The following is a 25,314-nucleotide window of genomic DNA, read 5'->3' as shown; positions in this document are numbered from 1 at the left end:
TGTAAGAGTGTTGTAATGGTGTTCAAGTAAGAGTGTTGGTTGACAAAGAAAAAAGGTAATCTCTTTAAATTTGCTGAAAATAAAGTTGTAAAAATTATTGTTTTTAAATATTATATAAAAGGATTACAGTACTCCAAGTGTTATATTTTATATTCATATGTAAATGTGTAGATAAAAAAGGCCTTGCAGCTACAAAAAGAAATGTAAGCTTTTATTATATTATTTTTTAGTGTTGTACCTAGTTGATAACCCACACAACAAGATAAATTTGTAATCACATTAATTTGAATTAAATTTAAATTTTATTTAAACTAAACCTATCTATCAAAAGTAAAAACTACAATCAGTATGATTTTATGATTTTGTTAAACGATTCTAATAATAATTTTTACGATTTTATAATTAGACTATTTTAATGATTTTATTATAGATATATAAGATATTCGAATTAAAAATAATATAGTAAAATCTTATGATTTTACGAGTTAAATATAAAATATAACACTAGGGCATTCGGCGTACGAATAATAACACACCTCTCCACATATGAGTGCCCACTTGAATTGATTAGTCAGTTTATATTTTATTTATTGAATTTGATGATTCAGAAAACAAGATAAGCAGGAAGAGATAGAGCAGTAGTAGAGTGAAAGAAGAGAAGAGAAGAGAAGACATTAATATATGGTTTGTTTGAAGGGAAACATTAATGGCAAAGTATATGGTGGCAGATGCACATTGAAGAAGTGCAATAAAAAGGGCTTTGTTTTCAGTTGGGTAGTAGGTCTGCCATTTTATATTGCTTTCAATATTTCGAATTTGAACACTGCAATTTCATCCTTAATTTGCTTCAACGTTTGTGCATAACAAGTGTATGCGTAAATGTGTAGATGATGAATCAAATGCAAACAATCATCATCTTGATGCTGAAAGTCCAAGACCCTCTCTGACCACCACCTTAATTAACCCCACCCACCACTTCTTCCTCACCATTAATACCATTAAGAAAGAGAGAGAAAACAGTATCATCATAATCTTTACCCTCCCTTAATTACCACTGCTCTTTCTTTCTCCTTCTCTTTCTGTCTGCTATATGGAAATATCCATGAAACTCACTTTTCCTTTCTGCTCTTTTCTTTCCCAGTAATGCTTCTCCTCTTTACCCATTTTCTTTCTTCACACTCAAAACACAAATTATGGCCACTCTTACTCTTCTTCGTTTCTTCTTGCTCCTCCTTCTGCTAACGGTTCAGGTTGAATCCACCAACCTTAACTACACAACTGACAGGAAATTTAGCAGTTTGAGACTCCAAAGGATTCAGAGACACTTGGACAACATTAACAAGATCCCTCTCCTCACCATACAGGTATATTAATTATTCATGTCTATGCATGTGTGATTGGTTTGAAATGCTGTTGCCAAAATGTTGTTTTTTTGCTATGATTACAATGCTCCGTTGATGAATTTCTATTCATGAATGTTTTTTTTCAGAGTCCAGACGGTGATCTCATAGACTGTGTCCACAAAAGAAAGCAACCGGCTTTAGATCACCCCCTTTTGAAGAATCACAAGATCCAGGTACCTTCTTAGATTCATTGAAATTGAAAGAGAAAATTTTGGTTATTCTTTTAGATGTTTGAATGAGCATGAATGCAACAGAGAGTGCCTAGTGAGATGCCAAAGGGTATGAAGGTGAAGGAAAAGAGTGAAATGGGAATGGGAATGCAAAAGTGGCACCAAAATGGGACGCTGTGTCCAAAAGGAACCGTTCCCATACGGCGGAGCACCGTGCATGACGTGTTGAGAGCAAAGTCTTTGTTTGACTTTGGAAAGAAACGACGACGTTTCTCTCTCGCACGCAGCGACGCCCCCGATGTTGTCTCCGGTAACGGCCATGAGGTACCTTTTACTTCTATTTTTATATTTGCATTATACCTTAACCATAAATCATTAATTTAATAAACTTGTTGACTTTCACACTCACAATAAATTTTAATAACTTTTACTTAATTCACCTTATAATAAATGCATTACATTAAATTGCACTGCTATTTTAATCAACATTATTGTTAAATATTCTAATGCTGTAAATACGCTTTCAATTTAAGGAATAAGTCTATCTGTCTCTACCAACACGGATTATGTTGTATAATGCTTGATACTTATATTACAAAACACAACACTCCTCCTTTTCTTTTTATTTATCTATTTATCATTTAATTTTTTGCACTTCACAATTCTAAATATTATAGTGAAACTCCAACACGGTTAGAAGAAAAGCTGTAAAAGAAAATAGTTTATAAAAACAAGTAATTTTTTTTAATTCATCATAAATATACAAGAGTTGGCAATTAATGTCATTGTTACAATACGTTTCTAGATTTTGACCGGGACCACAAAGCATTTACAATCAGTTTTTTTTTTTTTTTTAATTTCCTATTATGTATCGCCAAACGGGGTTCGATTTAGGATAAAGGTTTAAAATTTTAACTTTTCACCTTTTTTTTTAATTTTATGATATATAAACTTGTGAGTTATTTGTTACATCTTTTTTCGTTTTTAATTCAAACGTATATTTTAAATAATCATATATTATGTTGTTACGTAAGAAATTGGGAAAGTAGTACTAGTTTGATGGAAAGGAATGAGTTATATAATGATTTAGTGGGTGTATGATGCAGCATGCAATCGCATACACAGGATCAGCAGAGGAGGTGTATGGGGCAAAGGCAACAATAAATGTGTGGGAACCTTCTATCCAAGAGGTGAACGAATTTAGTCTGTCTCAGATTTGGATTCTTTCTGGTTCCTTCGATGGCTCAGATCTCAACAGCATTGAAGCTGGATGGCAGGTATTCAAGCTTTGATTATTAGGTTAATTATATTATAATGTAGATTAATTAACAATTAACAAATGCTTGTATCTAAAGCTTTGATTCTTCTACTAGTCAGGTCAGTCCGGAGCTTTATGGTGACACCAGGCCAAGATTATTCACTTACTGGACGGTCAGCATCTCTCCCTTAATCACACTATAATCATTTTATTAACCACTCCAGAGATTTTCTATTCTGATTTATCATAATGATGTTTAGATGCAAAAAATTTGTGAGAGTGATGATTTTGTGGATCATGCAGAGTGATTCGTATCAGGCAACAGGATGCTATAACCTTCTCTGTGCTGGTTTTGTGCAAACAAACAGCAGAATAGCCATTGGAGCTGCCATTTCTCCCATTTCATCCTACGATTCTAACCAATACGACATCACCATCCTCGTTTGGAAGGTTCGTGTTTCTTCTTCCACATGCAAATTACATGCTAAACTTTTCAGTGTTCTTCATCGTTTTCTTTTGTAACACCAATATCAGGACCCGAAAATAGGGAACTGGTGGATGAGTTTCGGCGATGGCACACTGGTGGGGTATTGGCCAGTGGAGTTATTCACACACTTGGCCACACATGCGACCATGGTGGAGTGGGGTGGCGAAGTGGTGAACACACGTGCGAACGGGCAACACACCTCCACCCAAATGGGATCTGGGCACTTCGCCGGAGATGGTTTTGGAAAAGCAAGCTATTTTCGTAACCTTGAGATTGTAGACACCGACAATAGTCTTAGCTCGGTGCACAACATCTTAACCCTAGCTGAGAACACCAACTGTTATGACATCAAGAGCTCCTATAGTAATGAATGGGGCACGTACTTCTACTATGGTGGCCCAGGTAACAGTCCTCAGTGCCCGTGATCACATCATAACCTACCACATTTTTCGTTTTCAAGCACTTACGTAGTATTGTTTTGAGTTGGTTCAGGTTTAAGTGATGTCTTAGATTCTTTGCGTCGTAAATATAGAATTATTGTTCTTCGGCAGCAGCCATTTCCATTCTTGTTTCTGCTTTCACCTTTTTGTTTTGTTTCCTTTGGAAGGGAAAGGAAAATGTATTTCTGTTGTAGCCAATAAGTCATGAAGGATTTTCTGGACGCATGTATGTATATCCATGCATAAACACGATTGGAAATGGTCAGAGATATTGAATCACTTTCATCTAATATTAATTTTGTTTTCTCTTTTTCTTTCTTTACAACCAATGGAATGATTATTGTGAGAATTATATGCCTGAGTTTAAAGATTTTAAGTTGTTTTTAACTCCCTTTGTATTTCAAAATAATACACTGTAAGATTAAAGCTTTTTTTCCTCCTAATTGATAAAGGTAAACTTGGAACTGAACTGAGTACATGTTTAGCATAAAACAGTTTTGGAAAATGTTTTTTTACAATCACTTTTGAGGGTAATATGATCATTTTAAAAAGTAACATTTTGTAATTGTCAAGATAGAGAGCAAAGGGTGAAAAAAGTGGATGTTAAGTGATTGTAAAAATTTATGAAATCCAAAAGATATTTGGCTATGAACACGACAATGGTATTTGATATCAAAATACATTTTAAATATTGACATTATCATTCATTACTTTTCATATTCTCTCTTTTTCTTTGAAAATGTAAAAGTTAATTTTTGGTAAAACTATTTTACTTTTATAAAAAATTGTCAAATCAAATATTAAAGCTTAATTTGATGGTAAACTGGAAGTACATTTGCATTTTAAATTTAGCATAAAGCAATTTATTTTAAAAAGATAGTTTCCTTTTATAATAAATTAATCCTAATTTGGTATTATCTTTAGTCTCGATATGGAAACTCTAAGCAATAGGTAAAACTATATATACCTCTAAATCTTGAACAATAAAATTTATTTTAAGATTGATCAAAATCCTATCTATCAATACAATTGTGTTTAGGAATTTCGAAATTTTAAACATATTTTTCTGTCAATATTCGTTTAAGATCATAATTAATTTGAAGAATTTAATTTAACATTGATAAATATTACCTTCAATCAATTCTTTATTATTGTATGAAATTAGTACGTTCAGTGTTTCCAAAAGTTGTACAGTAAATTTTTCTCCAATTAAATTTGTTCCAATGTGTGTGTGTTTTATAAAATATAACAGAATTGTCAAAAATATCATTTTAAGATTAAATTGATTTCTAACTCATCTCTTATATTCAACCTTTCAAAATCAAATTCATTCCATTTATCTTGGCTATTGATGCTACTGCAAAGTATGAAAATAAAATGCATTAATAAGTATCAATAGAATAGTTTTCAAAAGTAATAAAAATAATGAAATGATAAATTATAGAAATTAGAAAATTCCATGCTAATTTAATTTATTGTCCAAATTTTATATTAATTATCTACTTTAATAAATCACTTTGATTTTTTAAAATTATTTAAAAACCAAATACTACAACTTTGAACATAAAACATTATATAGTCTCAAGCAGACTACTTGAGTTAATTGATTAAAATGTTATTTTAAGATAATTAATTTGTTTATAAATATAATGAATAAGAAGGTTTTAATTAATGCAAACTTCCTCCCATTTTAGTATCCACTTTTCTTTTTCAATTATGCTCATACTTCTTACAGATTTTAAATATATATATTGTATAAAAAAGAAACAGAAAATATTTAACATTTGATTTTAATATTATATTTATATTTGCTTCTTGACCATTTCTTCTTGCATTTCTATAATTTCAACTGAGGTGCAGGAAGAAGTTGCTTTGTTCTTTTATGCATCCTTATATGGGCTAGGCTTTTAAGGACCAATCCACTAAAACATTCCATCTCAGTCCTAAAGTAATAATGGTAGGGTGTTGCTCCCTCCACCCCCACACATCTCTTCCTCCACCTCCCCTTTACTATTTTGCCCCTTCCTCTACCTTTCCTTTACTATTTTGCCCCTCAGTAAAATTTTATTTTTAAAATTGTTGTTTTTTAATTTTATTCATTTATAACATATTTCACTGATAACCTACGTAGTTTCTTGTATGAGTAAAATATTTTTCTACAAAGCTTGGTGATCGTGAAAAGAATTATCAAACAATCTTCTTCTTGTTCTCGGTGCAGTACGTGGTGCAGTGCGTTTATGGTGTAGTGTCCTTGTCGTGGTTCCTCTCCAGGTACGTAGTCATAATCCTTCCAATAATCCTAAACCCTAAATCCTTCCCATACTTCCAATAATCCTTTTAATATCCAAGCCTATAATCCTTGCATGAGCCGCAAAACGTAGTAAAATAAAAACGAAACGTAAAAGGAACACTGCCTATGGACGGATGACATCCTTCAACGGATGTCAACATCCGTTTAAGGCAAAACGGATGTCGACATCCGTTTAAGGCAAAACGGATGTCGACATCCGTTTTGCCTTCAACGGATGTTGACATCCGTTGAAGGATGTCATCCGTCCAGAGGCAGTGTTCCTTTTACGTTTCGTTTTTATTTTATTTGTTTATTTTATTTACAGTAATTTATATTTAAATTTATAATTTTAAATGTTATATATGGTTAGTTTTTAAACGTAATAATTTTGTTAAAATATGAATTTGTTAAAATATGAATTTGTTATAGGTGGAGAAGAAGCTTAACGGAAGAGAGAAAGGTAAACGAAAATGGAAGAGAGGAAGAGGTGCAGAGGGAAGTAAATCAGAAGTTTTAAATAAATTAAAATATTAAAATAATAAAAATAAAAAATTTTAACTTTTGAGGATATAATTGTCATTTTAGAAAGATATAATTGGCATTTTAGAAAATTGGGGAGGTGGAGGAAGAGACGTGTGGGGGTGGAGGGAGTAACACCCATAATGGTAAGCTTACAAGTTGCACTGTACACTGTCAAATTTCTCCATGCACCCATTATGTTGGATGTTGATATGTTGACTGAAATTAACAACAAACTATACCTTCTACAATAGGTAAAGATTGTCCATTAAGAGCTTAAGGGTTATCTAATCTTCATTTATAACCACATAATTATTCTTGGAATTGCGTGTGAAATGAAATATTCAGAAAAGGCTAGATATTTTTATTTTATTTTTAATTCTAATAAAAATACATATATGTGTATTCATTCTTTTTTATGATAATAAAATTATTCTTATTACTATCATAATTATAAAATTAAATATAAATCACTTTTATAAGTTATGTAAATAATTTTTATTTATTTTGCAAGTACTTTTACAATTAAAATTAGAACGGTCAAAATGGGTTACAACCCGCAGGCCAACCCGATCCACCACGAGTTTGAGCCAGGTTGGGTTTGAAAAATTGTATTTTTTTTATGCGAGTCAGATTTCAACCCGGCTCATTTAAACTCGGCTCATGTGGGTTAAACCCGTGGTGGACCGGGTTGACCCACCTACATAATTTTATTTTATTAAAACTTAATTTTAATTTTATAAAAAAATACTTATTATTTTGTTTTTGCTTGAAAAAATTATTTAAATTCCTTATTTTCAAAATTAATTAAACACCCCGGGAGTGAAATTTGGAAGTGAAATTTCTTTAGATTTGAATTATAGAAAGTTTATAATTTTTTTTTTATTTAAAAAAATTTGTAATTAAGTGAGCTAGTGAGCCAACTCGTTTACCCACCAAGACCGAGTTCGAATTTTTGTAGCTCGGTAATAAATGAGTCGGGTTGGGTTGGCTCACTAAGTGACCAATCTGTGGTGGACCAAACCAGGTCGAGCCGAACCGGGTCGGGTAACCCGTTTTGACAGCTCTAATTAAAATAATGGTTTAATTTAAAAAATGATCAATTAAAAAATAATTAAAGTTAAAAAACAACTATTTAAAGAAAAAATTAATAAAATATTTTTTTAATTTAAAAAAATACTTTTATCTAAAAAGTAAATTTGAAAAATAAATATAAACACTAAAAAAGAAGAATTCATAATTATAAATGATATATTTTTTTGTTAAATACATTTTTTTTATGTATATTAGTTTTGGATTAGACTATACCTTTCTTAGACTATAGCTTTATGTATTTTCTCTTCCTTTCTAGCGATATACTATGTACCTTTTTCACCTTTTAAAAAGGTTAGAATAAACATATTTGTAGTTTAACCAAATTTTCATGTAGACAAAATTAAATCTTCAAAAAAGACTTACAAGTAAAAACGAAAAAAAAATCAATCACCAACAAAGCTCATACACAAAACTCGCCAACATCAGAGTAATTTTCTATCCATAAGAACTTACCACATGTCAAATAGTTTTTTGTAACTCAAACATTCTTAATCAAATGAACTACATTTTCTATACCAAAAGCTCACAAAGATTAGCCATCTTTTTAACCAGGAATAACAATGATATGGAAAGACTGGACACAGTCATCAACTAACTATTAAATCTGTTAGCATTTAACTTGACGACTCATATTCGTCCGTGTTGCAATCAGACTGTTGATGTTCAAACAGCCAGATAGTATTTTCAAAACCAGACAGAAGACCTGAGTGGTTTTACAAGTTATATGACAACACAATAACATGGTTAATGGCAAAAAGCTACTGACACCTGATCAAATATTGCCAGTTATAATATACAAAATTGATAACTAGTAATCCTAGTCTTCAAATTGACAATATAGAAATGGAATTGCGAAACAAACAAGGATCCATTTCATATTCCTCTGCAGCAATTCATTTTTCCCATTCCAAATCTAAAACTTGAGAGCCACCCTTCCGTTGAATGCCCACTGTGCCTCTGGATTGCGGATTAGTTATCTGGTCCCAACCCATAATGTGTGGCAATGCAAACTGCATTATAATACAAATTAATAAGTGGAAAAACTCTTAAGAAGGTGCAAAAGTATACATGTTGTAAGAAAGGAAGAGATGACCATGGAATTCAAGTTTCGTTGAATTCAATCCGAAGGATTATTTAAGCCAAGTGACAGCAGTTTCAAACTACAAAGGCCAGCATGTAAGCAAGGGATGATATGACTTGCCTCCGTCCTAGTTTTCATTTAGGGACTCGCAAATATAATCTCCCTCCCTCCCCTGAGCTTCTATATACGTTTATAATTGACTGACTTTCCAGTGTGGAACTTCCAAGCATCAAGGAACACAATGGTTACCCCTTCAACCTCGTTTTCCTTTAACACTCTATGTCATGTACCTGTAGAATGATCATTATTTGACCTCATTGCGTTTTTCTTTTCTTGCAGGATATAGAATATGGTGTGCATATGGGGATATGGATCTTCTGCAGTCCAAAAATGAACTGCATCCCATGCAGTTTGGATCTAACGGCTTTACACCACAGTTATTTAAACTACTTCTACAAAACAAACTTAATATTTTAAGGGTCAAGATCCTTGTAGTTTTTAAACCAACTCTAGAGGGTCTGAATTCATCCTTGAGTGCGTGCGTGTGTATTTGGTCCAACAATCCTTATACTAGTGAAACATGAGCCATTTTCACCGGTTTAATCACTAGTACAATTTTATATATACTAATCTTAAGTACTATTTACCAACAGTATATTATGAATGAAACCAACATGACAGTTCCACAGTAAAAAAAATTAGCATATAATCAACTATTTGAATCCTCTCCTGAAAGCAACAGTGGGTTGTCATATGTGTAAAAGGCAGTTCAAGAATGCTAATAAAAATGTCATGAGAAACCCACATGAGTTCTTGTTAGGATATAGGGTATTTGGGATATAAGGGTATAATGGGAAATGGGATTAGGATAGAAGGTAGAGGAATTGTATAAATAGATTGTTTGGATAGTTAGAAGGTAGTTTTTGAGTACATTGTTTGTTAACATGCCATTGACCTCTGAAGAGGGTTATGCCTCTGGATCTTGTATACACACTATTTTTTCTGTTAATAATACACAATTCACCACATATTTCTCTCTGTTTTCTGGGTGTGAGAGACTGTGAGGGAGTTCTTGATTAGGTTCCCAGTTTAGGAACCTATCAATTCTCAATTTCTTGATTCTGGATCAGAAATGTGCTAAATTTAATGGGCCATAAATGATGAATCAAGATTGAGGGCATTTTTGCGATGTATTAACTAGAGCTGTCAATTTGGCTCACCGTAGAGCTTGGCCCTAATCCACATGGGCTATGACCAAAAAAACTCACACAATCAAAAAAAGGCCCTCCATTGAAAAATTCATAGGACCAAAAAGCCCTATGAGCACATGGACTTTCTTTAGTATAGGCTGACTTGTCTCGACTTTTAGTTTGAATAGGCGTGTCTCAACTTTTAACAAAACCGACTAGAGTAGATCCTCAACCCATGGACCATCCCGACCTTGACTCGTCTAAAACTTCAATCCGGAACGGCTTGAGTCCACCTTCGTCACTAGTAGGATCGACTAGTCTCGACCTTCGTCCTAGGTTGCACCAATCTTGACCTTCGGCCCAAGCCAACTAGTCATGACCATTGACCCAATTCGGCTTTTCTCGACCAACAATTAAGGGTGGGTCCGAATTCGGGTCAGGGTAGACTCAACCGAATTTGACCAAATTTCGGTCGAGGCAGAATCAGACAAATTCGGCCAAATTTTAGTCGGGGCCGACTCAGCGACTGCATTTCGCCTTGTAGTGGGGCCAAGCCCACCTTAGCCCTGACCCTAACCCACTTGAGAGAGGGCTTTGGGGGCTAGGACTTTTTCTTGGCCCCCTCAATTAGGGACTCTCCAAAAGGGGACTTATTTAGGGGTGGGCTAGGACTGGTCAATGAGCTATGGGTCAAGTTGACAACTCTAGTATTAACCAAGGTTCAAGACAAGAATGGTGTTGATTAGGAATGTTAGGCTTGCAAGATGACGGGATAATTAGTTTCTTTGTCCTTTCCAACGCTACAAAGAAAATTCATGATATAAAAGGAACCATCTCTGTTCTTATTTTTGAATTATTGCAAGTAGAAACTCATCAGCTCATAAAAGCTATAATATAATTTGAGAATTTATGAAAAAATAAGCAGATAAAAGGCATACACTGCAAGCAGTCTTCATTACAGCAAACTCGGCAGCTGTGACAGGAACACTGAAGTAGTCTTTGGTGTTTAACAGGTTGTTGACAACATCTGCCAAAGAAGGTGCAACAATCAGAGAGAACACATGGTGCATTGTGCAATCTGAGTAAGCAGCAAAAAAGAAGAAAAAAAACTAATGAAAAAAATAATAATCTTACTCAATGACACAAAGTATCCATTGCTGTTTGCATTGGGCTTAATAGATAAGCTCTTTCTTACTTGGCCAGCATTACTGCAACATAATACGATTACAAAGCAGTCATCGCTATTTATCTTTGATTAATACAAATATAAAAAGAAAATCTGACTAAAAAGCTGATGATGATGTACTTTTTATTCAACCCCATTATAGTTCACTAAGATGATATTTAGTTGGCCGTCAAAACCTAATCCAAGATCCATGAAACCAACCTTGATAACATTGAAGGGTCATGAAAGAATTCAGAGGAATCTTGAGAGCCCATATTTATCAAAGAACCAACTTCAGTGGCTGAGAGAGCAAATCTCTACAAAAAGATAATCACTATGAGAGAGATAAACAAAAAACAGGTCAAAACCCCAGTAACCTATAACCATGCAAATGGATAGCAAAAACAATTACCTGTCTCTTCTCCCAGTCATATTTGCGTTCTCCAATAGAATGCATGAAAGTCATCATGATTGAACCACGTCGATCAACTACAACAGTCCCGGACTAGACAAGTGGAGTTCATAGTTATGACATATGCGTTAATAACACACGCAAAATGTCCATTCAATAAAATTATTAAAAGAAAAAAGCAATCTTACATCCAACTTAGTAAAAGTTGGAAGACAGGGACTCAACGAGAATGCCGCTTTGCCCTTGTAAACAGTATAAGGAGCAAATATACGATCCGAGGCATACCCTGCAAGAGAAGTTCATAGCAGAAAAATAAAAAGTAAAAGTAAAGCCCAGTAAGTTCAGTTGCAGCCTCAACAAGTAGCAAAATTATAAACACTAGTATAAGCAATGCCTTTAGCAGCATAATTATTTGTAGCAGTAGAAATGCCGGCTGAATGGGTAAAATCACGCCGATCCCACAGAGAGTCTCCAACTTCAACATTCCTAGACGACAACACTTCCAACAGCCTATGCCTGTTTCACAAAATTGTAAAATTTAAAACCATCTAACCATGTTACTACGAAGATTCATCTGACATTATCGAAAGCTACCTCTGGGGTATGGCGTGTCCAGATTCACACCACATTAAGCAATTTACAACAAAATTCCCCAAAGCCCTTTTTAAAAACCTTCTGTTTTTTATCTGGGACGGCCCACTTTCATGTTTGTTATTTAGTGTTGATACGAAGTTGTGAAGAACAACGGAATAGCAAGTACAGACAATAGCCGATATTGAAGAGAAAGGGAAAAGTGAGTACATAGTTGAAGTAATAAGGTAGTAACAGAGAGTACCTAGAAGTGGAGGTCAGATGAAGCACCCGCGATAGTTTGAACATTTTGGAAAGCTTTTCTCTTTTCTCCTCTTCTTCACTTGCTGAGTAAAAGAGACCAACAACCGAGATTGTGGGGTTTATTGCTCATGCCCCGTTCAAATTGAAATTGGAAAATGCTCCCGGTAACCTTCACCCTCAACGACGCCGATCTACAAATACTGGCCCAGTCCAGGCCCAAACCCAAGCCCAGGTTTTGTAGTGATGGTGAATTTGTTATTAGTCTGAACTGCTTTTCAAAGCAATTGCAGCCATAATTTCATAATCCACCAAAAAGTAGTTTATGTTTAATTTATATTGGTCAATTGTTATAAATTTGTATTCGTATTATATTTTTTTGTTATCTTTATTTATCCATCTTAGGTCCATCGTGTTTGAACAAAAATGTTATTTTTGTATTTTAATCAGAAATAGAATTTCCTTTTTTTTTTACTTATTTTATGCGTTCAACGCTCATTTAAATCAATTTTAAAAAATTATGCTATAGTTGTAAAATTCATAAAAATTGTTAGAATTCTAACAACAAAAATTTAAGTTTTAATTTATTGATGTACTATTTGAAAAGAAAATTAAAATTATATTAATACTTATAAAATAGTATTTCTTGTAACAGTATAATGATAATAATTTGTCTAATTGAGTCAATTTTAAAAAAAGAAGGGACTTAATTGAAATAAATAAAAATACGAGGACCTATTTGAGACAACCCTACACAAATAGGGATATCCAAAAGGATTAAACCAATTTTTATAACAACTATTTGGTACATACAGTAATAATTGTACTAGTTTATCTGATGGCAGTCATTTTTTTTATTTTTATTATTATTATTATTGTTGTTATTTTTATTTTAGAAAGTTTATAACACATATTATCATTATTGAAGAGACCACGATTATCTAAAGAAATAATTTTGAATACATGTCTATAAATTGTTTTTTAATGATGCATACATATAACTTGTTTTCAAAAAAAATGGAAAAAAATATATATTCTGTTTTATGACTTATCAAATAACAATTCAAGTAGATATATTAACATCGTAAAATAGTTGTATAGAGTTATTTAATTACAAACAATTATCGGGACGGTTTTATGATAACTAATTTAAATATTAATAATTTATCGTATAATAATTTATAATTATAGCCTGACATTATGTATTTTTTTTAATAATGCTATTTTATTTATTTATTATTATTATTTGTTATTGTCAGAATTCATTAAAATCACTAAAAATCCTGTACAGTGGAAGCCAAATGTTAAGGAAGAGATCGCTGATCATGGTAGGAGTACTTAATATGTATAAAGACATATTTGTTTAATGAATATTGTTAGACTCGTCTTATTAGTATATAGAAAAATTTGTGTAATGTATATTATAAGACTCATCAAATCATATAATTAATGGGAGTCTTTAATGTGTATTATAATATATATGAAGATACTCCTCTAACTTATGTTGTTAAACTAATGTAACAAGGACATGGACAAACTAATCTAATGTATGTTATAATAATAATTTGATCAGTGTGGACAAATTTATGTAATATATGTTATCATAATAGTTTGAACATTGTAAATACATACTCAATATGTATTTTTAAAGTTATCTCATAAATGTATGAAATGACTCATTATATGTTTTATTATACTTTTCTAACTAATGTATATACAGATTTATTTAGTATATATTATTAAACCGGTAAGTGTGTAATGTTTTTTTGTACTTATTTAATGAATGAACAATCTTGTATGTGAGTGTATTGTAAGATTTATCTAAACTGTAATAAACTTCTTTAATTTATTAATAGATTAGTTTAATTTATGTATTGAAAAAAAATGTCCATTATATATTATCATAATCGTTGAATATATATATATATATATACGAATGATTCATTTATATAGTTTTAGATTTGTTTAATCCACATAGAAAATCTCATAAAATGTTAAGAGGTAACAAAATAAATATAAAAAAATAATAAATAATATATAAGTAAATAATATATATATATATATATATATATATATATATATTTTTAAATAAGTATAAATAAAAAAATGTCAAATAACTAAAAATAATTTGTTTGACAATTATCAACCAAATAAAAAAGATAACAAAATAAAATAAATTTAATACTATTGAAAACATTTTTTGGTTCAAGAATAAATCACACAAATAATATGGTAATTTTAATTCATTTGGTTCCCAATCCCATTCACTTTCATTTTGTTTGGACTGGTATCGGTAAAGTTTGTTGTTTCTTCGTCGTGGATCCGTTCAGATCTCATTCAATCCAACCATCTATGTGTCTGCATTTCATTTTGACGATGCATTGCTGAACCTCAACCTGCGCTTCTTCTAATCCAGTTATCCTTCTTCCGTACACTCCACACTCTCGTCAACAATGGCGGATGTTGCCAGAGTCACAGCGGTGCACTACATCTGAAACCATTCCACTTTTCAGTTTCACTCAATTACTATTTTTGATTTCCATTTCTCGTAACCCTTTACTTATTCCGCTCTCTGCAGAGTCCCTCTATTGGCGAAACCAGCGATGCACAAAAGAATGTGTTTGATTTGGGAGCATTTGTTGGTGACCTAGCTTTGGAAGAGGATCCGAGCAGGTTTTCTTCGCTTTCTACCCCGTTTAGTTTCAGTTCGTACACTTTAAAGCCTGAAGTCTGGAATCAAGATGGTTACTAGTTGATTCACGTGTTTCGGTTAACTTGACTTTGCAGCGATGATATATCGTTGGAAGGACTAGAGCAGGAACTGGAAGAGTGTAAGAACAATGATGTGAGTCACTCTGTGGTCGCTGTGTTGAAATCATTACTGCTGTTGAAATGGATCGACGTGTATTAAGTTATTAGGTTGCTCTGTTTTGTGTAGGTTGTTGCTAATATACTTTCTAAAGGTACCAAACTTAGGGACTACACGAAAGGAGTAGAGAACGATTTACGTAAAGTTGAATTGGATTCAATTCAGGTTTGTGGTCAATTTTCTGAAAGTTTTAATTGCTGCTCCATTTTATATTCCTTGTGGTTAGTGTGAATATTTGATAAAAGTGTGGTTGTTTTGCTCAGCTAATGCTTTTGATTTTTTTGTTCCGATTACTAGTTTTAATATCGTTCATTTTATTACAGGATTATATCAAAGAAAGTGATAATCTAGTCTCTCTTCATGATCAAATTCGTGATTGTGATAGTATTTTGTCACAGATGGAAACTCTTCTAAGTGGATTTCAGGTATGTTTTTGGCCAAGTAAGTTTTAACTTGAAGCTTGAATTTGACACATGAACTTCCCCTCCTTTTTATGAAGACTTCTCCCCATGAGAATGATTAGATTCGCTTGATGCTTTAGTACTTATTTACCTGTTATTCATCTGTAATAGTTATGTAACAGGAACTATGTTAAACCACAGCAGTACATTCAATAATCTGAAGGACTTACTAAAATATTTGAAGTCCTTTTTTTTTGTATTTATTGTATATTAGATCATGAAATTATTTTTAAATTTTTATCAGGCTGAAATTGGTTCCATTAGTTCGGACATAAGGATACTCCAGGAGAAATCTATGGATATGAGTTTAAGACTTAAGAATCGCAAGGTATGAATGTTTAATTTAAACGAAATAAATTTCATAGTTGCTCACTAATGTATCATAACACCCTTTTGGGCCTTTCTTAATAATAATTGAACCAAACCCAATTTGTAACTAAGTCTTTTTGACCTGGGAAGCAATCTTCACCAAAATAAACAATTTGATATCTTATAATGTTTATCCATTACCTTTCTGTATTTTTGTCTCTTCTCCTTACACCCCAGATAAGTTAGACCTTTTTTTATCAATCTCTACTTGTGTTAAGGTTTTTCTTGTATCATCCAACAGGTGGCTGAATCCAAATTAGCTAAGTTTGTGGAGGACATAATAGTGCCTCCAAGGATGGTTGATATTCTTGTTGATGGAGAGGTATTTATATTTTTTCCATGCCCCAACGCTCTCTACCAATATTGCATAAGATGCCTTTTGTGGTGTGAAAATATATATTTATTTTTAATAGTATTATACTAGTTTGTATTTTACATCCATTTCAGTTTTTACGACTTAAAAAACAATATTCTAATTGAGGATCTCTCAGGTGTTTTACTTTTGATGTTGACTGTTCACATCATTGGTCACTTTTGTCATTATTATGCTGTAGACACAATATCTTTAGTAGCTTTGCTAATTCTATTCATATTTTAGGAATCTTGTAGCTTGAATCTTGATTAGCTTTGTTAATTTTGACATATCTGCACATTGGTAGCCATAGAAACATTTAAAAATTGTACAATGATTATATTGAATTTTAATATAATGCATAGATTTTTTGATTTTTTGTCCACTGAGATACTGTCGTCTGGGTTTTCTTTGATTTTTTGTCCTAGAGTTAATTTATTTCAATTCCACTGTCCTGTCTATGTTTTTTATTTTCATTCAGATCACTCAGTACTTAAGTGTATAGTTTCTTTCATTGTATTTCCACGTTATTGTTATATAATCTTTTAAGTAGACTTGTACACTTTGGACTTCTTTTCAGGTCAATGAAGAATATATGAGAACACTAGAGATTCTCAGTAAAAAACTGAAGTTTATAGAAGTCGATCCATTGGTTAAAGCTTCAAAAGCTCTAAAAGATGTTCAACCTGAGCTTGAGAAGCTCAGGCAGAAAGCAGTTTCAAAGGTTACCTAAAATAATAAGAATAATATTTTTTTATAGCTCATTTTTCTTTGTATTTGGTAGGCCATTTACTAGGTAAAAATTAACTAATACAAAATTTCGTCTGTAGGTGTTTGATTTCATTGTTCAGAAACTTTATGCACTGAGAAAACCCAAAACCAATATCCAAATACTTCAACAAAATGTCCTTTTAAAGTACAAGTAAGTTTTTCTTCTTGTTTGTGGTGATCTTGAAGAATTTATCCATGAAGTATTAAATTAAAGGTTGTGGTTGCCACTTTGCCATCATTTACGAGATTTTTATGTTGCCTGCTAACATTGAATGGCTGTGAAATATTGTAATCTATACTTCGCTTCTTTGCCACCTTTAAATTGTGGACTCACTTGTGGTATTGTTTAGAGCTTCTGGTTCTCTGGTAATCTAACGAATTGATGTATAAATGTGTAGGTATGTTGTTACCTTCCTCAAGGAACACGGAAAGGAAATATATAATGAAGTTCGTGCTGCGTACATTGATACAATGAATAAGGTAACTGTTAAAAATAGAAATATTGGTATTTGGAGTAGAAAAGGTCCAGTTGCTTCTGAGTGTTTGTCATTGTTTTCAGTCTTAGTTCAAAGCATATTTTTTGTTTGGTTTATTGAATTTTCATCAAGATCATGGCCATGAGTCATCAACATATTTTGGTAAGCTTAATATTTCCTAACCTAAGCCACCTTTGTAATCAATTGAAAAAACCTTGTTTTGTATGATTTGCATTCTACCTAAATCAAGGTTCAATAATGAAGGAAGCCGGAGCCCACCAGATCAGAAATACATCTATTTTTCATAAATTGGGTTTACATTGAGATATGTATATGATTGCATTGAAGACATTAGGTAGCTCTGATTTGGCATAGTAACAAGCCAAATAAGCTTATTCTTATTAGTTTCTCCACAAATTTTAATGGAAAAGGCTACAATGATCTCATAGGAAGGTCATAAGCAACTATCACAAGCTCAAAAGCTCTTCCAAATGCACCCCAGAACAACGTTAGATAACTTCAAGAAAAACACTAATGGTGCTGCTGAATGTTTGCAGGTTCTTAGTGCTCATTTTCGTGCTTATATACAAGCATTGGAGAAATTGCAATTGGATATAGCAACATATAATGATTTAATTGGTGTAGAGACAAGAAGCAGTGGTCTATTCACAAGAGCAAGGGAACCGCTGAAGAATCGATCTGCGGTATTTGCACTTGGGGATAGGATTAATATATTGAAGGTACAACTTTGTCCAGAAAAAAGGAAATCCTTGCTTAGGATTTTGCTTTTTGATCACTGATTACATTGGCCTAAAATCATGTGTTTATTTAATCTAATTCTATTGTTATTCATGTTAATAGTTTTCTTCAAGGAATGGAGGCTAGTTAAACCCAGGAAATATAACTGTTAGAAAAGAAAGAAAGTTTTCCTTTTAGCAATTTGTATTTCAAGATTTTTGAACCTATTAATAATTTCATAAAGCAATAATGCTGAGTTATATGTTACTTTGATAGTTTGGTTCTGCAATTAAATTCATACAATACTAGAAATCATGTTTTTAAGATCTCCCAGGAATAATGCCAAAATACTCTAATAAGGTCTGGGAAACTCTTTTCTTAAGCTAGCTTTTGTGTTGGAGTTATATTCAGCCCATTTCTGTCATGATATCAGAATCTATCGGTTTTTTATTCTGGGTCACCCATTAATTTCCACTCTGGCTAATATGGTAAAAGAGCCTGATCCAATTTGAATACCATTGGTATTCCTTTGTTGTAATATTAAGTCCTTATTGAGGGTTGTTTGGCTTAATAAAAATTGATGTATTGTTTAACAAATCTGCACTGATTTGCAGACTTTTGGATAACTGCATTTCGTTTGTTACACTTTTTACAGGAAATTGATGAACCTGCATTAATACCTCATATAGCTGAAGCAAGCTCCATTAAATACCCATATGAGCAACTGTTCAGGAGCTTGCAGAAACTGCTTATGGATACTGCTACTTCAGAGTACTCTAAAAGTTCACTATGTCTTGTTATATTATCATCATAACATAAAGTCCCAACTGTTATGCATATTGACATTATTTTCTTTCATCTGCAGATATAATTTCTGTGATGATTTCTTTGGAGAAGAATCTATATTTTATGAAATTTTTTCAGGTATTTTTTATTTCTGGAACGTCTTGATTATTGTGAGGAGTTTTTTTCACTTAAAAAATAAAGAATAAGGAAGACTTCTAGCTTATTTGTATGTGAGATGAACATTGTTGAATTCATAAGTCACATGGTGTATACGTAGTGTGTGAGAGGGAGATCAACATTGTTGGATTCACTGTACATGTGGTGTACGTGTATAGTGTGCTTGAGAGGAAAATTGACACTGCTGGATTCATTCTCTTTGATGTGTGTGAGGAGCATGTCCAAAGTGAGAACTCTAAGCTACCACGAGAAATAAATTATATAAACCTTTAGTTACAACTATTAGTTTAAAATTAATGGTTTACATGGCGTATTAAATTTCAAATCCCTTGTGGTTTTCTTTCTTTTTAATTAAAGTACATGAGATTTTTAAAAGATCTCTTAGAACTTGAAATTAAATAAATGAACATAGCTATTAATTTTAATCTAACCATTGTAATTAAATTTTCTCACTCACAATAACCAAGAGTTGTCTCTCTCTCTCACACAAACACTAGGATTGCTACTATTATATTATCGCTTGTCTGAAGAAGGGTCTAGCAAGTTACACCTGTGAGAGTGTATGAATAATAAATTAGAGGTTGCAATATGCTAAATTAACTCCTTAAAAACAGCTAGGGATGTATCAGCAGCAGTGATCATATATAAGTAAACATCATTTCAAAAGTGGTATTAGAACATCAAGAAACAAGGATGAGAGTTGTTTAATATAACTGATTAATTTTAGCATTGAAAACCAAAAAGTGATTTTTTATGAACGAAAAATTAAGCCCTAAATCAATGAATTTCTTGTTTGCTAAAAGAACATTTAGTGCTGAAAATGAATTAAATGTCTGTATTATAATTTAAATATAATAAAATTACGCTAGAAAATGACCATTTAATAATTGGAGATATATCATGCCACAAGCCAGACAGTTTAAGTATATTGGATCTCCATACAATGTGATGCAGAAATAGAGATGTAAATCATAGACTTCATACTTAGGTAGATGAAATTAAGGAATGTTTTAGGTTTTATTTGTGATTGAAAGGTGTCTCTTAAGCTAAAAGGAAAATCTTACTACACAATCATCATCAGAACAACCGTGCTGTATGGTTCTTAATGTTGGGTGATAAAGTGCCAATAAAAGCATAAGGGTTGCAAAGATGTGGATGTTGCGTTATATAATTGATCATGCAAGAAAAGTTAAGACAAGGAAAATTCATGTTGTATTGAAAGTTAGAGTGGCATCAAGTGAGGGAAAGAAGGCAAAATGACATACATATGATATGGTTTAGGCGTGTGGGGAGAAGACTGATAAAGGCCCTTGTTTGAAGAATCCAGATGATACACAGCCTAATAATTTAATGAAGTAGTTATAGAGAACACGATGGCTTAATTCAGTTCGTGTACTTTGACCTTGTGGAAAACAGGTTTGGTGGTTGTTTTGTAATGATTTGAATGTAGAAAGGGCAGTTGTTAAATTCATTTTGGTATATATTTATTTGTATCAAAACTACTAGATCACTTTAGTGTTGAATCTCATTTCATTTTAGAATTGTGTTTTTAAGAAGATCCTTATGATTTTCTCTTTGGTATTTTCAGGTCCATTTGGTGTCATTGATGAGCACTTCAATTCAGTACTTCCAAATTGTTATGATGCTATTGGCCTCATGCTTATGATTCAAATAATACACAAGCATCAGGTAATGTTTTATTTTGTAAGCCTCTGATTTTTTTCTCTCTGGGTGAAAAGAACGCGTGTCTAAGGAAACACCATAGTGATGCTAATTAGACAGTTCTGGGATAAGTAAATGTAATCGCAGTGGATGACTGTTAACTGTTTTTGCATTTTATTCCAATTTACAGGAATCTGATTCTGAATCTTAAACCCCCCTCCTGAAATTCTGGAAGGTTGTGCTCCAAATAAAACTTTACAAATAGTTTTATTAGATTTAATTTATGAATTAACGCTTATGTTTGAAATTCTTTATATAAAAAAGGGTTTGAATTTATTTACAAATCCACGTTTGGAATGCATTAATGATTAAATGAATTATGAATCGACTTTATGTTAGCAGTTTACTTAAACTGACTAAATTAATAAGTGCAAAAAAATATCAATTCAATTATTAAAAATATGAGTGGATTTCTATTCGTACACAACTACAAATAAAAACGGTTTTCTAAATAAAATCAATGTTATATATCATAACTATACAAAGGTATTCATTTATAAATCAAATTAATTCTTAAAATATTTGACCCCAAGCAGACTGAAAGAGGATTCACTCGACAATTTGGGGGCTTGGAACATCATTTAAGAAGAAACTACCATATGAATAAATAATATTGGAATGGTCTTTTCTACAGCATGAGAATATTTATGACTCTCCACTCTTAAACCATTTCAGCACATAAAACATACGTAGAAATAAGCTTTGTTAAAAAATATGGCAATCAACAGAATAAATTGTAGTATTCCAATGTTTTAGCAGATGATGGTGCACTTGGAGATTTTATTTGTATATTTAAGATGTATGAATTTTTCAATTTCAGCTCATCATGTCTAGGAGACGGATTCCATGCCTGGATTCATATTTAGACAAGGTCAGCTTTCTATTTATGGACTTATACAAGATAGCCTTCTCTTAAGAGTGTTTAAACTGGGAAGCCATATAACTTATAATTAGATTATTGGACTACTATATTTGGGAATAGCTTTAGTACTAATTGAAATGTGAGTCTAGCTTCGTATGTTACTTAAGCATTAGAGTTACTGGGATGTTATTCTTGTTAAAATAACAATAGATGTAAAAAAGAAAGTAAAATGTGATTGACACTTGCCCACTGGGGTCGTTTTTTCTTAAATATTATTGTATTAGTTGATGGCAGGAAAACTCAACTCTGACCACATTTTCCCTTTGTTTTCATTTGCGATTATGTTCATTTTTATTATAATATATATAGATTGTTTCCTAGCCTTTGCAAACTTTAAAGTGTGATTGAATTTGCCAGATGCAGCAAATATCGTCTTACTAGTTTATTTTCTGCTACATAATGCAAATCACATTTTTGTATATGTATTTTTTTTTAATTGGCGAATACTTGAAGCAACGTGTAGAGAGTATTTACTTTTTATGAAGCCCCCAATTCAACTTCCTTCTCGCCCTTTTCTTTATTATATCTACTAATTATATACACATTTTTGGTTTCTGATATCCTTCTCTCACATGCCACTGGCTCATAGTTGGTAATTACCTGTAGATTTAGATGGACTACATTATTAATGGCTTTAAGGAATATTACTAATAAGATAATGTGCCCGCGTATCATTTAGAATTTACTCTCTATCGACCCATGATGAAGCTAATTTTATTTTGTGCAGGTCAATATATCCTTGTGGCCTAGATTTAAATTGGTATTTGACATGCACCTCACCAGCTTGCGTAATGCAAATGTGAAGACATTATGGGAAGACGATGTTCATCCTCACTATGTCATGAGGCGATATGCTGAGTTTACTGCTTCTCTTATCCACTTAAACACTGAACGTGGAGATGGTCAGGTTAGTATGATAGATGAATAGTCACCGAGTTTTCTTCTGTAAAATTCTAATATAATATATCCTCTGATCAATTGCAGCTTGATTTGAATTTGGAACGACTAAGAATGGCTGTTGATGACTTACTTATCAAGCTTGCCAAGAACTTCCCGAAACAAAAATTACAAACAGTGTTTCTTATAAACAACTATGATATGACAATTACAGTTTTGAAGGTAAGGATTCTATCAAATAACTATTTATATTTGCATCAATTAGAAGCTCGAGGGTGAGACAATAGATGTGGTTTTCATACTCAGATAAGTTGTTTTCTGACTTTTGGCAACTGAAGCTTTCCCACTTTCTTGATTCCAGGAAGCAGGACCTGAAGGTGGAAAGATTCAAATGCACTTTGAAGAACTACTGAAGAGCAATACAACAATATTTGTGGTAACTGCAATCAATTTCTTGTATATATAGTTTCAATATATTCATAGTTTTGCGAATATACGAGTGCATCAATTTTCTGTTGCTATATATTCTAATTCTTGTTTCTTTTGGCATATGATGTTCACATCTTATGCCCACCTAGAATTTTGTAGTTTATCTCCTAAATTTGCGATAATGACTTTCAAATAACACAAGCCCACTGAGTCGCGTCACCATTCAATTCACGAGAACTTTGTTGTGAGAAAAGTTTAAAAACCATTTGTGATCTCCAAATTGGAGAAAGGACTTACAAATTTAATAAACCTTTCATATTATACCGATAGATTATACTAAGCAAATATAATATAATTTTCGTTGTTCTTGTGGTTATCCTTACTGTTCTCTTCACTCCTTGTAGGAAGAACTGCTTCAAGAACATTTTAATGGTTTGATTAAATTTGTAAAGTCTAAAGCTTGTAAGTATCACAACAAGGACACGTATTGATTATGTTCTCTCTTTTGAAAAATACGGGTTTGATTGTGTGTAATTTGTCAGCCGAGGACCCAACAGCAAGTCCAGATAAACCTATAACTGTCGCCGAAGTCGAGCCCCTAGTGAAGGATTTTGCGAGTAGGTGGAAGGCTGCAATCGAGCTGATGCATAAAGACGTTATTACTTCTTTCAGCAACTTCTTGTGCGGTATGGAGATCTTAAGAGCTGCGTTGACTCAATTGTTGCTCTATTACACAAGACTCTCGGATTGCATTAAGAGGATCGTCGGTGGATCTGCATTGAACAAGGATCTTGTTTCCATATCTTCAATCATGTATGAAATTAGGAAATACTCGCGGACTTTCTAATCTCTTCAGGATGTCATTGTTATGTACTGGGTCTAAATCACAATCAATGATATTCCATTTTATATTATGCAAAAAGAAAAACAAAATATTTTTGTATCCTGTCAATGAAAGATAGCTTTGCTTCTTTCGGAACGCCCAAATAAGGGCACTTTTTGGTGCAATCTATTTGGGAATTACAGAAGTACAGATAATATAGGTTCAAACCTCACCATTGTTGTATAATGGCAAACGCATCAGTTGTTCATGTGTGGTTTTTTACACTCAGTAAATTCTTGTAGATTTTTTATCAAACCTTGATTTAAGCATTCTCAATAGAAAGCTGATCACACTAGATGTAATAATAATGGTGAAATCCATGTATCCGTTTCGTCGTGCAAGTATCTCTGTATGAAATTATTATTATTCTGCCTTCATCACTATCAAAAGACTGAGTAGGTAGGAGCTTTAATCTTCAGCAATTTTTAGGGCCGTATAATCGAAATCAAGCAAGAGCACTTGTTTCATTTTGATATGTCGCACGGCCCTACTGCAATTTGTCATCTAAAATTAAGAAAACAACAATGTTATGTTTTGATCAACTTGTAATTGTGGTATTCTTTTAGTTCTTTGTATGTGAAATTTTCTTTTCAATAATACGTTATCAGCAAATAGAAGTGAACTTGAGATCTTATTATTTATCTATATATTACTCAACTTGTTAGTCAATCATAAAACTTTCAGTAGTGGTTGGGTAGATTAGTTTCGTTATAGAAAGCTATTACGTTGTAAATGCCAAAGAGAAAACATGTATCAACTAATTTGATTTTCTCTCTATCCATGTGTATGAAGTAAAATGGGACTGGTGCAATGGGGCTTTTATCTCGCTGAGTAATTTACTAGAATCGAGCATGGTGATGGCGTGATAGATTATTTTGTGCAGCATGCTGAATTGTGACATGTTTAGTTGAAGGAGCTACTGAGCTACAGGAGGGTAGGGACGACTCAACAGTGATGAGATGGTTATGTTTGTAAGGAACCAAGCTGTGAGGTTGCCAGTTTGCATGTTATAATTTTGAAATCTGAATTAAAAATGTGAGATCTAACACCTGTCTCCGTGAAAATGAAAGTGACTTTGCCCACATCTCAATTCGACTCAATTTTGAACGAATCAGGAATTA

General features: G+C 32.5%; 3 protein-coding genes across 4 annotated transcripts; 2 read left to right on the top strand and 1 right to left on the bottom strand.

The window, feature by feature from the left end:
* Positions 1 to 776: 776 nt before the first annotated feature.
* On the top strand, positions 777 to 3,979 carry LOC124837850 (carboxyl-terminal peptidase (DUF239)). Its single transcript, XM_047313305.2, has 7 exons — positions 777 to 1,364; positions 1,490 to 1,576; positions 1,658 to 1,897; positions 2,680 to 2,850; positions 2,951 to 3,004; positions 3,135 to 3,281; positions 3,366 to 3,979. Exons 1-7 carry the CDS (start codon positions 1,194 to 1,196, stop codon positions 3,741 to 3,743), a joined length of 1,248 nt encoding a protein of 415 aa, XP_047169261.1. The 5' UTR covers positions 777 to 1,193; the 3' UTR covers positions 3,744 to 3,979.
* Positions 3,980 to 8,249: 4,270 nt separating this feature from the next.
* Positions 8,250 to 12,623, bottom strand: ATWHY2 (WHIRLY 2). 2 transcript variants are annotated; one of them, XR_015779890.1, is made up of 9 exons: positions 12,346 to 12,623; positions 11,905 to 12,026; positions 11,699 to 11,796; positions 11,511 to 11,603; positions 11,321 to 11,415; positions 11,068 to 11,141; positions 10,872 to 10,960; positions 8,864 to 9,033; positions 8,250 to 8,672 (listed from the first exon to the last, which is right to left on the bottom strand). XR_015779890.1 is itself a non-coding variant. In XM_047313307.2 (8 exons), the coding sequence occupies exons 1-8, from the start codon at positions 12,387 to 12,389 to the stop codon at positions 8,556 to 8,558; spliced, it is 732 nt and encodes a 243-aa protein (XP_047169263.1). In that variant the 5' UTR covers positions 12,390 to 12,616; the 3' UTR covers positions 8,250 to 8,555. The 2 variants fall into 2 exon arrangements, 1 of the variants encoding a protein (XP_047169263.1); XM_047313307.2 differs by lacking the exon at positions 8,864 to 9,033 and having other exon boundaries at positions 12,346 to 12,616.
* Positions 12,624 to 14,600: 1,977 nt separating this feature from the next.
* Positions 14,601 to 24,517, top strand: POK (Vps52 / Sac2 family). The gene is made up of 20 exons (XM_047313303.2): positions 14,601 to 14,821; positions 14,920 to 15,014; positions 15,129 to 15,186; positions 15,280 to 15,375; positions 15,534 to 15,635; positions 15,916 to 15,999; positions 16,282 to 16,362; positions 16,973 to 17,116; positions 17,223 to 17,314; positions 17,562 to 17,643; positions 18,197 to 18,379; positions 19,033 to 19,148; positions 19,243 to 19,301; positions 20,929 to 21,029; positions 21,883 to 21,933; positions 22,712 to 22,891; positions 22,969 to 23,103; positions 23,243 to 23,317; positions 23,715 to 23,772; positions 23,853 to 24,517. Exons 1-20 carry the CDS (start codon positions 14,795 to 14,797, stop codon positions 24,155 to 24,157), a joined length of 2,124 nt encoding a protein of 707 aa, XP_047169259.2. The 5' UTR covers positions 14,601 to 14,794; the 3' UTR covers positions 24,158 to 24,517.
* The last annotated feature ends 797 nt before the right edge of the window (positions 24,518 to 25,314 follow it).

Source organism: Vigna umbellata, chromosome 5 (genome assembly GCF_029865625.1).
Source record: "Vigna umbellata cultivar VRB3 chromosome 5, Vumbellata_1.0, whole genome shotgun sequence".
Taxonomy (NCBI): Eukaryota; Viridiplantae; Streptophyta; class Magnoliopsida; order Fabales; family Fabaceae; genus Vigna; species Vigna umbellata.
Note: the sequence above shows the minus strand (reverse complement) of the source record. Positions and strands in the feature narration are given on the sequence as shown.